This window comes from Phascolarctos cinereus, unplaced genomic scaffold (genome assembly GCF_003287225.1).
Source record: "Phascolarctos cinereus isolate Bilbo 61053 unplaced genomic scaffold, phaCin_HiC Scaffold_5;HRSCAF=322, whole genome shotgun sequence".
NCBI lineage: Eukaryota > Metazoa > Chordata > Mammalia > Diprotodontia > Phascolarctidae > Phascolarctos > Phascolarctos cinereus.
In genome coordinates this window covers 463,732,144-463,745,751 of record NW_027555958.1, presented here as the reverse complement: position 1 = coordinate 463,745,751, position 13,608 = coordinate 463,732,144, and the positions used below count along the sequence as shown (strand labels likewise).

The following is a 13,608-nucleotide window of genomic DNA, read 5'->3' as shown; positions in this document are numbered from 1 at the left end:
TGTCACAGACCTCCCTGTCTGTGTGCTGAGCTGGACAAAGGACTTAATGGGATTTTTTCTGAATTTCCCTATCAGGATTCAGTCCGATGTATTTTCGAGATCTCTTTGGAGGAGTTTGTAGAGGGGAGCTGCCCCGAGTGCTCCCTACCACTCTGCCATCTTGGCTCTGCCCCTCAGAATTCTTTCATCAGGGTCCTCCGTTCTGGGCTTTGGTTGAAGACTTCTCATGCTGTGACATCTGTGACCTCCTAAGGCAGTCCATTTCACTTTTTAGAGTCCTAAGTATGAGGAAGCTTTCCTTCATTTAGAACTAGAGCTTGTCTTTTTGCCGCTTCCACCCGCTGTTCCTGATTTTGCTCTTCAGAACCAGGCAGAAGCAGTCGAGTGCCTTCTTTTCCATGTGGCAGCCCTCTAAATACTGGAACATGAGTGTCCTCTTAGAGACGCATTCTCTTCTCTGAGCTCAACGTCCCAGGTTCTCTCCATCAGTCTTCACATGTTGTGGCCCCCAGGCCCCTCGTTATCCTGGTTGCCTTCTTCTGGAAGCCCTCCTGCTTAAGATGTGCCTTCCTCAACTGAGCGCACTTTGAAGTGTGGTCTGCCTCGGGCAGCGGCACTACCGCATGCCCTGTTCTAGGTCTGGCTTGATGCGCAGCCTGAAATGGCATCACTCGTGATTTCCGTGTGACCTTTTTGACTCATGCTGGTGTTACGGTTCATGAAAACACCTAGATCTCGTCTGGCGAGCTCTCTAGCTATTCCTTCCTGTGGCGTACTTGGGCCGTTGGTTCTTTGGACCCCAACTGTGTGACTTTGCAGTGATCCCTACTGAATGTTGTTGTGTCTGGAATCTAACAAAAGGGTAAACTGAGGCACCTCTCTGCACAAGGTAACATTTATTAGCAGGGGCATGCTGCCTGTCAGCAAATGGGTCAGTGGCTTGACTCCATTTATGCCAGAGACCCTGAGAAAAAGGACAGTTCCATATATATAGGGTTTGGGGGGGTACAGAAAAAGAAACAGGACAGGGTAGATGACATCATGGGATCGAGGGCAGCGTGACTGGTTACAAAGCTGAGGTGCAGGGAACAATGTTGGTTGAAAGTTTGGTGGGGGCCTACACCCCACCCCCAGCCCGTCTTCTCTCCTGAGACCGCAGAGTGCTCACGGCTTGAGTGCAGGTGTGAGATGGTGGCCCAGACTTCTGGACAGCCAACAGACATCCTTGGAGGATAGCTTGATTAAGATATCAGGCCTGACTCCCTTGCATTCACCCACATTCCCAAGGTCAAACTACTTGAGGCAGGAATAGATCAGTGATTAGCTAGGGGGCTGGTTTTCTAAAATTAGTCTGTTATAGGCCAGCTGAATTCTGAACTAAGCTCAGAGATAAAGAGCCATGATGTAAGCAGTTACAGGACAAAATCAATTACCTGTAAATAGGATCAATAAGAAAAGGATACAGGATCAATCTTAATCTTCCCAATTTCATCTTACTGGATTCAGCCCAGTGGTCAAGCTTATGAAGACCCTTTTGGTCATCCAATGTGTTAACTATTCTCGGAAGTTTATCATCTGCAGATATAATAAGGAAGCCCCTTATCCAGGTCAGTAATAATAACGTGAACTGTTCCAGACCAAAAAGATATCTATCCCTTTGACATTGTATTGAAGCTTTCTTTCCAAGGTGACATTGAACCATTGATGACTCCTTTCGGGGTCTGGTCATCTTGTCCCTCTGTCTTGTTCCCCACCCTCCCCAAAAAGGGAAATACTGTCCATCTACCATCACTTGTCTTTTTTTTCCTTTTTCCTCTTTGAGGTGGTAAGCAGGAACTCATCATGGTCTTTTAATGTTTAAGTATAAATAAAAAATTCATAATGTAGTATTTCAGGGATTTGTGACATAGTTGATTCTCTCACCAATGCAGATCACAACTCCTCTGCTTCTTGAGAGATGGTCATTGTGGGGTGCTTTGACTGGCACATTCATCCTGCTGTGGCCTTCCTAGTGAAATGCCTTCCCTCCTAGGCCGGCTGCCATGACTGTTCTTTAAGAATTGTACTGGTTCGGGCAGCTAGGTGGTACAGGGGATGGAGCACTGGCCCTGGAGTCAGGAGGACCTGAGTTCAAATCCGGCCTCAGACACATAACGCTTACTGCCCATGTGACCCTGGGCAAGTCGCTTAACCCCAAGTGCTTAAACAAACAACAAAAAAAGAATTGTGCTGGTTCTTTGAGCTTGGCTCTTTCTTTCCTGATCTCTTCAGTAGTGCCCTCTTGAGATCCGTCATCATTCAAACTCAGACTCCTTGGCCCAGAGCCTTCCAATTCCACTCTCTGGCCCCTTATGAGAATCTCATCAGAAATGCTTGCCCTTTGCCGAGTCTGTGGTAGCGCTCCCAGGGAGGGGGGCCCGGCAGTGGCGCCCCACAGTGGTTGGTGTGCTGGGTTGCGTGGTTCTAGGCCTGCTGCCCAGATTGCACGCATGCTTGCCTCAGCTGGGGTCGGCCTGTAGGGTCTGCCCTTTTCAGGTCAGAGGTCATTCTCCTCGACGCTGGCAGACCGGGAGTTGAAGTGCCTCTGGTTTGTCTCTGCCATTGGTTGCCCTTACCTGCCCGCCCCAAGCTGGGCCGCGCACCCATTTCCGCCTTCGGGGTGGCCTTTGTATTCCCTGCCAGCCCTGTGCTTCGTAAGGCTGTTTAGTTGGTCAGTGAGTTCCCAGCATATTCGCTAAGAACATCATAGTGTTAGGGAGGAGTGTTTCCTCCCAAGGTAGCCCTTATTTTATTGTTTTAAATCTTTGTTTATGGGAAAGAAATAGGTAAGAGCACACCGGCGACCTCCTGCTTGTGAATGGCGTCTCCCAGGCTGCTTGAGGTCTGTCCAACTGCAGGACTTGTAAATGGTGGTACTTGGCATGTTAAGATTTACCAGGCCTTCTTAGCAAAAAACAGTCACGCGGTTTGGGAGCGTTGATTCTGAAACACAATTCCCTGATTTGTCACATTGAGAAATATGTCTGCTAAACAAATTTGGAACAAGATGCTTGAGAGTACAATAGTAGCCTTTGTGAGGAGTTGAAGATTGCTTTCTTGTCATGGTTTATCCTCTTTGGGCATCAGAAGGTGGGTTGTAGTGTGTTTCATAAAGCATGTTAACAGAGGCTTATAGAATTGCTTCTGTAACCTTTTTGATTGAGCACATGTAGCTTTATTAAATTGATGGCTAAATAAAATAAATTTTAACTGCATTTGAAAAAACAAAAAAATGCTCTCTTTCAGATTTCAGAGAATTTTTACTTTGACCTGAACTCTGAACAAATGAAAGGCATGCTGCGTCCTCACGTGCCCCCCGCGGCGATCACCACGTTGGCAAGATCTGCCATCTTTTCTATCACTTATCCCTCCCAAGATGTATTTCTTGTAATAAAGGTAAGAGTCATACTTTTTTTTTATATATGCTGTCCTTTTTTCTCTGGTCTTGTCTCCCAGGATAGATGTTTTGAAATCCCTTTTGCATTACTTGTTGGGGGGCCTGCCTGTGGCCGTCATTATCCTTGCCTGGGTCTTGTATTCTTCCTAGACTCAAACTTCCATGAAGGGAGGTTTGTGAATTCCATAAGCATTTAATTATTATTCTTATTATCATCATTCTGTTTAGTGATGATAAGAGCAGCTAACATTTATATAGCACCTACTGTATGCCAGCCTTTGTATTAAGTGCTTTACAATGGTTATTTCATTTGATCATCACAATACCTCTGGGAGGTAGGGGCCATTATTATCTCCATTTTACAGTTGAGGAAACTGAGTCAAATAGAGGTTAAGTGACTTACCCAGGAGCACATAGTTAGTATTTGAAGCAGGATTTGAACTCAGATCTTCCTGACTATAGGCTTTGTATCCTATGGCACAAGGCAAACCTCTCCATAGAAAGACAAGCCTAAAATAGTCCTCGCTTTCAAGGGGTGTTTCTACCGTGGGAGGAAACAACACATACATGGAAAACTGAATGCAGAGTGTAGAAAGTCTACAGAAAGTCACCTCGGTGTGTGCTAGCCATGGGTTGGTAAGGGAGGACCTCATACAGGAGGGCACGCAGGGCCTGCGCAGAGGGGTGGATCTGCTGATACTAGAGAGCCTCACAAGGGCCGCCATCCCTGCGAGCTCTCCCCGATGCTTTTACTCTTCTGGCTAGTCTCCTTGAAACATCTGTCTGGCTTTGTGGCCTTCACGCCCTCTCTTCCAGACTGTCTGGAATCCTGCTTTCGCCTTCTCCAAAATCATCCCTTAGTTCTTAATGGCTAAACCCAGAGGCCCTTTCTCAGTCCCCATCCTTTGGAGCACAGGAGGGTCATTGGCTTAGAGTTGAAAGGACCATAAAAGCCCTTGAGCCCAGACCTCTCGTAGGGCCAACAATGAAACTGAAGCCCAGACCAGTGCATGGAGCCATGATTGGAATCTGTGTTCCCTGGAGTCCAGATGTAGCATCCTTTCCCCTGGGTCAAACTCTTGACCTCTTTTTGGTATGAATGAAGAGTAGAAGTTGGCCTTTATTATTATCAAAATCCTCCATTGACTCTTTATTAAAAACAATACCGTTGGGGCAGCTAGGTGGCACAGTGGATAGAGCACCAGCCCTGAAGTCAGGACCTGAGTTCAAATTCGGCCCCAGACCAAACACTTGACACTTACTAGCTGTGTGACCCTGGGCAAGTCACTTAACCCAGTTGCCTGAAAAAAAAATTTTTAAATAAAACGACACCACTACACAGACTTCCAGTGCCAAGATGGCAGAGTGAGGAAGGAACCCTCTGAAGCCCTCTCAGATTCCCCTCCAAACAACTAGAAAAGCACATCACAGTCGGTCTAGGAGCAGCTGAGCAGCCCAGGAGGAGAGGTCCTTCTCACTGGGGTGGGAGGGAAGGGAGGTCCAAGGGAAGCAGCAGCCTTCCCGAGGGAGGGGGCCTGCGGCAGAGCTCTGAGCCTGGGCAGTCCACCAGCAAGGCCCCGCCCTCCTGCAAGCCAGCAGACCCCAGGCAAGTGAGCAGTCTGTGCAGCTCAGCAGGGCCCCACCCCCAGAACAAGCCCACAGTGAGGCCTTGACCCCATTGCTGACCAGCAGTGAAGGCCTGCCCTCACCCCTGTGGCCTACCAGCAGAGAGGCCCTGTTACCATAGCAACTTTGCAGCAAGGCCCCACCTGGGGGAGGGCCCCCTCCCCCCAGCCCAGCACAGGCCAGAAGGGAAGCCTGCCCTCCAGAGAAAGCAAGCGGCTGAGCCCCGAAGCCCAGTGAAAGCCCGCAGTAAGACCCAAAGCCCCAGCACAGTGCAGGACTAGAGCCCAACTCCCATGTGAAAACAGTGTCACCAAAAAAAAGCAGGAAAAAGTGAGCAAAAAAGAGCTCGACTTATAGAAAACTGCTGTGGTGATAGGGAGGATCAAGGCATAAACTTAGAAGAGGACAGTAGTGTCAAAATGCCTACATGTGAAGCCTCGAAGAAAAATGTAATTTGGTCTCAGGCCCAAAAAGAATCCCTGGAAGAGCTTAAAAAGGATTTTAAAAAGCAAATTAGAGAAGTAGAAGAAAAATTGGTAAAAGAAATTAAAGTAATGCAAGAGAATCATGAAAAAAGAGTCAGTAGGTTAGGAAAGGAGACACAACAACTTACCGAGGAAAATAACTCCCTTAAAAACAGAATTGGCCAAATGGAAAAGGAAGTACAAAAGCTCACTAAAGAAAATAATTCCTTAAAAATTAGAATTAAACAAGTGGAAACTAATTACTTTATGAGACATTAAGATATGATAAAAATCAAAACTGAAAAAAAAAAGAAGAAAATGTGAAATTTACCATTGGGAAAACAACTGGCCTAGAAAATAGATTCAGGGGAGATAATTTAAGAATTATTGAATTGCCTGAAAGCCATGATTAAAAAAAAAAAAAGCCTGGACCACATCTTTCAAGAAATTATCAAAGAAAACTGCCCTCATATATTAGAACCAAAGGGCAGAGTAGAAATTAAAAGAATCCACCAATCAGCACCTGAAGGAGATGCCAAAATGAAAACTCCCAGGATTGTCATAGGCAAATTCCAGAGCTTATACATCAAGGAGAAAGTATTGCAAGCAGCCAGAAAGAAGCAATTTAAATATCGTGGAGCTGTAATCAAGATTACACAGGATTTGGAAGCTTGCACATTAAAGAACTGGAGGGCTTGGAGTATAATATTCTGGAAGGCAAAGGAGTTAGGATTACAACTAATAATCAACTACTCAGCAAAACTGAATATAATCTTTTGGGGGGGAGGTGGAGAACATGTCTAATTAAAAGACCAGAGCTGAATAAAAAATTTTACCTCTAAACACAGGACTCAAGGAAAACATAAAAAGGTTTCAAAAAAAAAAACAAGAAAGAGAAAATATAAGAAATTCAATAAGGTTAAACTTTTTATATTTCTGCATGTCAAGATAATGTTTGTAACTCTTAACGATTTTATTACTGTAAGAGCAATTAGAAGGAGTGTATGTAAACAGAGGGTGTGGGTGTAAGGTAACTTCCATGGGATGATACCCCAAGAAACAAAAAGGTGAGAAAGAAAATTGCATTGGAGGAAGGAGGGAGGAGATTGAATGGGGTAAACTATCCCACATAAAAGAGGCATCACAGAGCTGTTATAATGGAGGGGAAGATGTAGCATGGGGTGGGCAAATCTTAAACCTTACTGTCATCAGAATTGGCTTAAAGAGGGAATAGCATACACACTTAGTTGGATATAGAAATCTATCACCTTACAAGGAAGTAAAATGGGACAGAGATAATATAAGAGGGGGGAGCCAGTTAAAAGGGAGGGGATATTGGGGAAGTGGTAATTAGAAGTTAAACACTTGTGAGGAGGGAAAGAATAGGGGGTAAGATGGGCAGGGATAAACAAGCAAAAAATAGCATGGCAGGAAATACACCGTTATCATAACTGTCATGTGAATGGGATGAACTCACTCATAAAGTGAAATTGGATTAGCAGAATGGGTTAATGTGTTGTTGCAGAATCCTATAATGTGTTGTTTGCGAGAAACATATTTGAAGCAGAGATACATACAGGATAGAGATAAAGGGCTGGAGTAGGATCTATTTTGTGTCAGCTGAAGCAAAGAAAGCAGGGACAGCAATCATGATCTCAGACAAAGCAAAAGCAAAAATAGATCTAAAAGAGATAAAGAAGGAAACTATATCTTGCTGAAAGGTACCATATACAACAAAGTCATATCAATACTAAACATATATGCATCAAATGGTATAGCATCCAGATTTTTGCAGGGAGAGTTAAATGAGTTACAGGAGGAAATAGATAATAAAACTATACTAGCGGGAGACCTCAACTTTCCCCTCTCAGAACTAGATAACTCTAACCAAAAAATAAAAGAGAAAGAAGTTAAGGAGGTGAATAAAATTGTGGACAAGTTAGATAGGCTAGATCTCTGGAGAAAAATGAATGGGAATAGAAAAGAATATACTTATTTCTCGGTAGTACATGGCACCTACACAAAAATTGACCATATATTAGGACATAAAAACCTTACAACCAAATGCAGAAAAGCAGAAATAGTAAATGCATCCTTTTTAGATCATAATGCAATAAAAATTACGTTCAATAATGAACAATGGAAAGAGAGATAAAATTAATTGGAAATTAAATATTCTAGTCCTAAAAATAGGCAGGTCAAAGAACAAATCATAAAAACAGTTGATAATTTCATTAAAGAAAATGGTAACAAGAGACAATATACCAAAATTTGTGGGATGGAGCCAAAGCTGTACTTAGGGGAAAATTAATATCTCTAATTGCTTTCCATCAGTAAAATAGAGAAGAAGCAGATCAATGAATTGAGCACGCAACCAAAAAAGGTAGAAAAAGAACAAATCAAATCGTTTGGCTTCATCAGACTGCCAAAAGGGTCCCTGTCCCAAAAAGGTGAAGAAGCATGTCTTTAGATGGCAACAGACTTAAATTTTCTTCAGAATTTTGTTTTACATCACATTTGTTTCTGAATTGTTACTGCTGTATTCCCTTCCTTTCCCAGTAAACCTTTCCTTGTGAAAATGATTTGAAAAGAGGAAAAGAGTGATTTGGGCTCACGGTGTCACCCAGTCCATGAGGTATTTCTTCCACCTGCTTTGTTCTGCCTGCTGTGGTGGAGGAAGGACGCGGTACCTTTTCTCCCTGTTCTCCAGGGGCAGCCTCAGCCGTGGTAATAGCACGGTGGTCAGTTGCTTTTTGTTGTTCTTTCCGTTTTCTGCAGCCATGGCAGAACGTGGTGGTTCTGGCAGCATTGTTAAATCATCGGTTTTGTTGTGAACATAACCTGGCGTCCTGTTTTTCTTTTCTCAGCTGGAAAAAGTTCTACAGCAAGGAGACATTGGAGAGTGTGCGGAGCCGTATATGATTTTCAAAGAAGCAGATGCCACTAAGGTAATCACTCCCTTTCTCTCTTCATTTTTGCTTAAGGAAATAGCATGCTAATTTTAAAATTTTACAGTCTTTCTTTTTAGTAGAAATTCAGACTGGCCCCCTTGCTTCTGTAAAGCCTACTCAAGCCATGGGCTTATAGATCTTGAGCTGGCATCGAGTTCTGACCCTGGTCTTGAACCTCAACTGTAATAACTCTGACAGGTGGTCCCTCAGCCATCTGGGTTACCTTCTGGAGGCATCCTCTTCTCTTCCATTCAGTTCTCTCAGCTTAGGGCCTAAAAACAGTTAGTTATCCCTTCCACATCACCACTTTCTCCATCTCATGCTGGCATAAGAAATTAAGTGGGAATTTTTTGGGAGTTTTGCAGAAACCTCAGATGACACACAAAGGCCAGCAGACGACACAAAAAAAAGGTTTAGAAACTCAGAAACACATCATGTATATATGTGTTTGTGTATGTATGTATGTATAGATACATATTTATACACATGCATATTATTGTATAATATCAACATTTTATCTTTTATTAACATAAATATACACAGTTTCTGTAAAATTAAAATAAATAAAAAGTTAAAGTCTGTGGAAAGAACACAGAAGCCAACAGATGAAACATAAAGGCTAGACATGTTGAGATATTTTAAAAAGCTTAGTAACTGTAATCCATAAAATGTATGATATTGTTAGATAGAATGTTACCTGTACAGTATGTATTTTACTGTTGAATAATTTAAATGAACGCAATTTTTTTTTCTTAAAATTAAATTTGTAGTAAAAGAACCACAGTTCTACCCACTGATTTGGGATACCAAGTGTATTTATGGCACAATTTCATGTGCTGTCTCACAGCAATCCTGCAGTGATCTGTGCATCTCGAGTTTCTTATGTCTTGTGTTGTTTAAACGCTATAAACTCTGTTAAAATATGGGTCCCAAGCATAGCATTCCTAGTGATTTCGGAAGTGTTTCCAAGAAACAGAGAAAAGTGATGAGCTTGAAGGAAAAAGTAGAATTGTTAGATATGCTTCATTCAAGCAAAATGGCAGCTTCAGTTGGGCATCGTTATGGCGTTAATGAGTTGACCTGAAGGCATGTCAAGAAGAAAGAGAAGGAAATCCTAGAAGCCCTCACTGCAGCTACACCAACGGTTTTTGGGTGCAGACTTGTTAGGAAGAAGGCATTCCGTAGACTCTGGCGTCATAGGAGAAGAGGCTAAGTCCTGGTATGATTTCCCAAAGGAAAATGGAGGTGAAGCGTCTGCCCCTACGGATTTTCAGGCCTGCAGAGGCTGGTTTGAAAATTTTTTGAAAAGGTCCAGTCTGCACAGTGTGAAAGTAACGGAAGAGGAAGCGTCCGCTGATCAGTCAAGAGGCAGCTAAGGAGTTTGCTGAAACCCCGAAGAAACTGATTGAAACTGGAGTAGATTCAGTGCTGGCAAGTCTGCCCCAGGTTGGCATAAAAGGCCCCTGAGGACCTGTGGCAGCCGCAAGGGGCGGGCTGGCCCTGCTCTTCTGTGCTGGTGTCTAGGGGCCACAGTAAGCACAGCCCTGATGCATAAAGCTGTGAACCCACGAGCTTTGAAAGGGAAGGGCGAGGGCCTGTCTTTGTGATGTTCAGTAAGAGACCGCGGATGACCCAAGCTCTTTTCCTTGACTGGTTCCATCAGTGTCTTGTGCCCAAGGTTAGAGAAGTCATTGCCAGCAAGGGATTCCTTTTGAAGGTGTTACTGCTTCTGGACGACACCTCGGCCACCCAGAACCCCACGAATTCCACGTCGAAGGTGCTGAAGTCGTCTGCATGCCACCTGACAGATGTCTCTCATTCAGCCTCTTGGTCAGAGGGCGATATGGACATCTGAGGCACACTACACATGCTATTCACTGGTTATTTTTTTTAATCTCTTTTGTTATACATGCGGTATGTTCAGTATTATGCTTCTCAGATTTGCTCCATTTTTTAAAATTTTCTGATTTCATATTTTTAAAATTTCTTTTAGCAGTATCATTGACCTACATATAGCCTATGACTAAATACTTAACCCAAATTTTACAGGAAGGTACTGTAAACAAGCATAAAAGGAAAAGAAAAAAATCAGACTGCTTCTGTGGTACAAAGAGAGGGCCAAAAAATTTTACATGGATTTTGTAGATTGTGGGGATGCTGTGCCTCTGACCCCACTGATGTAAAGGGGATAATTGTAGTGAAAATGGTCATCCTAATGTAACTTAGCCAAATAAAAACCAAAACCGAACAACTCAATAATAAAAAAAAATGTTAAACTAAGAGATAAACCATTGAACCAGTCTTGCTTGTTGGTCTGGCATTTGGAGAAATACTCGACTCGGTGTTATAGTTCAGCTCTGAATTATTTGGACCCATGATAGATATCTCACCTCTGGAACTACTTGTATACTTGTACAGCTGTGCGAGTAATTATTCTCATAATGTAGTTGACTGTAAACCAGATGTGTCCAAGATCCTCTCGCCCCTAGTCTTTTCAAGAAGAAAAGTGTGTTTGGTTTTGGAAGCTTGTCTAACCAAATCTCCATTGCTTTTTCTTCCAATCTCCTACACGTGCTGGGTTATCATCTCTGTGAGGACAAGGGACAGACCCTGATTCACCTTTGCATTCCCCCTGGTGTCTCGAGTGCCCAGTAAAGGTTTATGGAGTCAGTCGGTGCATGAATGAATGAATGCCCTCAGAGGCTGGACGTGTCAGTGGCGGGGAGATGAGAAAAACACCTCGTCCTTGGTATTTGTACCCCTGTGCCGGTGCAGGCTGTGAGGTTGTCAGAGACGCTTGAGTCCCTGTAGTGGGCCGATCTCTGAGCAGGGGACTGTGGCCGGGGCCCGCTCCGCAGGCCTCTGGAGCCGTCGCTCCTGGACTTCTCGCACAGTCATAGAACTCGTCGTCTTCTCTGCTTGCTTTCTCAGAACAAAGAAAAGCTGGAGAAGCTGAGGGGCCAAGCAGACCAGTTTTGTCAAAGGCTGGGGAAGTACCGCATGCCCTTTGCTTGGACAGCAATCCACCTGATGAACATCGTCAGCAGCGCGGGGAGTTTGGAGAGAGACTCCACCGACGTAGAGATCAGTGCCGCAGGTATGGGGGCTGCCCCGATTCTGCCCAGGCGTGCAGCTCTCGCTGCTGCTGGCCTTTGTGGGCCTGGGAGTCTGAGTCTGAGACGGCGAGCCGTGTGACCCTGGGGCTGCTCGGAGGCAAGGCGTCTGCCCGTATTTCAGGTCACGCTGTTAAGACTGGGGGTGCATTCTGACTGAAGAGTTGGCGGCTGCTCATCTCTTTAGCCAGTTCAGAGAGTCTTTCAGCCCAGTAGCGTCACCTCCCCCTGTAGAAGAGGCGTATAAACCTTCATGATAAAGACTTAGGGTGATTGATAGCATTGCTCTGAGATTGTGGTAAACAACAGCAACAGCTCTCTCTTACTTCATCATAGTAATAGTCATGGCTGCCGTCTGGATGGTTCTGTAAGGTCTGTCAGGTGCTCTCAGTACATCACCTCCTTTGATCCTCACTCTCGCCCTGCAGAGGAGGCACTGAACATCTCCATTTCGTAGATGAGGAAACTGAGGTTCTTGTGCTCACACTCTCAGTAAGGGTCAGGGGACTGTTGGTATCTGAGCTTCTCCTTCCCGAGCCCAGTGCACACAGCCTCGCCTCTCGGTCATTCCCGGTGCTTCAGGAGGGCGTTTCTTTAGCAGAAGGACTTGCTTACTCCACGGTTTCTCATTACCTTGAATACGTCTGCATTTAGGGTTAATGACTTAGAACTGGTTTTAATTCACTGGACCTTTTATTTTTTTCCCTTGGTAGAACGCAAAGGATCGTGGTCTGAGAGGAGAAATTCCAGTGTTGTTGGCAGACGATCCCTAGAGAGGACAACAAGTGGAGACGAGGCTTGTAGCCTCACCACCTTTCGACCGGCGACCCTCACTGTGACGAATTTTTTTAAGCAGGTATTTTTGGTCACACACATCCAGAAGTTTGAGAGACAGTGTATGTGCTGTAACTTCCTTGAGTTGAGGCTTCCCAAAGGCTAAACAGACTCTGAGCGTGATTGAGTGCATACAAAAGATGGAGAGAAGGGCAGCTAGGTAGTGCAATGACTAGAGCACTGGCCTTGGAGTTAGGAGGACCTGCGTTCAAATCCAGCCTCAGACATATAACACTAACTGTGTGACCCTGGGCAAGTCACTTAACCTCATTGTCTAGCCAAAAAAAAAAAAAACAACAAAAAACCCCCCCAAAAGATGGAGAGAGAAGAAGAGCGGGAAATAAATGGCGTTAATTCACAGTCATCCGCATGTTGACTTAGGAACCATTTCACTAAACCCAGTAGGGCAGTAGGAAGTCAGAACTTTTCTTTACTCATTTGCATATTCCCTATAAAACAGGTGCTTTCTTTTTTCCAAACAGGAAGGAGACCGCTTAAGTGATGAGGATCTCTATAAGTTTCTGGCTGATATGAGAAGGCCGTCTTCTGTCTTACGGAGATTAAGACCCATCACGGGTATGTGTTGATTTTGGAGAAACAGCATTATAGGCATTTTTGTTTTGTTTCCTAGACATTACAATTGCCATTTTATTTATTCATTTTTCCTGATCGCACAGATGTGCCCTGTATCCTTAGGTGTTCCATATGACTATGATCTTTCACTTTCACTGCATTAAACTTTCAAAGTACATGACTGGAACACGAGGGAGTTGGGAAACTGATGATTTCGTGCTGAAATGGGAAGATAGTTTCACGCAGTGTCTGAAAATAGACTTTTTTACCCCACAGGAAAAAGCAGTATTTTTTCAGTAGATTCCTATAATAATTAAAGACTGTGAGCATGATAATAATTATTACCAGTATTGGCTTGAGTCCGCCATTTCAGAGTGAAATGTTGCTTATTCCTTCCAGAGTCGATGTCAGCTTCTCTACTGAGGCTGCTGAGGGGGCAGATCACGCTAAGAGTCTGGTGCCAATGTGGGATATGGTACCTAATTTTTGAAACATTGAATAGCTTCCTCTAGAGCTCTTGGGACTGGATAGATAGTTTATAAAATCTGAGGGCAGGGCTCATGTCCTAATTATCTTCTCATGTCTCCCAGCTGTTAGTAAATTCTTTGCAA

General features: G+C 44.1%; 1 protein-coding gene across 10 annotated transcripts in view; it reads left to right on the top strand.

Moving 5' to 3' along the window:
* The window catches only part of DOCK7 (dedicator of cytokinesis 7), a 174,056-nt gene that overhangs the window by 47,539 nt on the left and 112,909 nt on the right, over positions 1 to 13,608 (top strand). For all 10 annotated transcript variants that reach the window (XM_020993043.2, XM_020993042.2, XM_020993040.2 and 7 more), the window contains exons 9-13: positions 3,286 to 3,435; positions 8,394 to 8,474; positions 11,409 to 11,574; positions 12,304 to 12,446; positions 12,907 to 13,000. In XM_020993043.2, the coding sequence (XP_020848702.1) occupies positions 3,286 to 3,435; positions 8,394 to 8,474; positions 11,409 to 11,574; positions 12,304 to 12,446; positions 12,907 to 13,000 (634 nt within the window). The remainder of the gene's footprint in view (positions 1 to 3,285; positions 3,436 to 8,393; positions 8,475 to 11,408; positions 11,575 to 12,303; positions 12,447 to 12,906; positions 13,001 to 13,608) is intronic.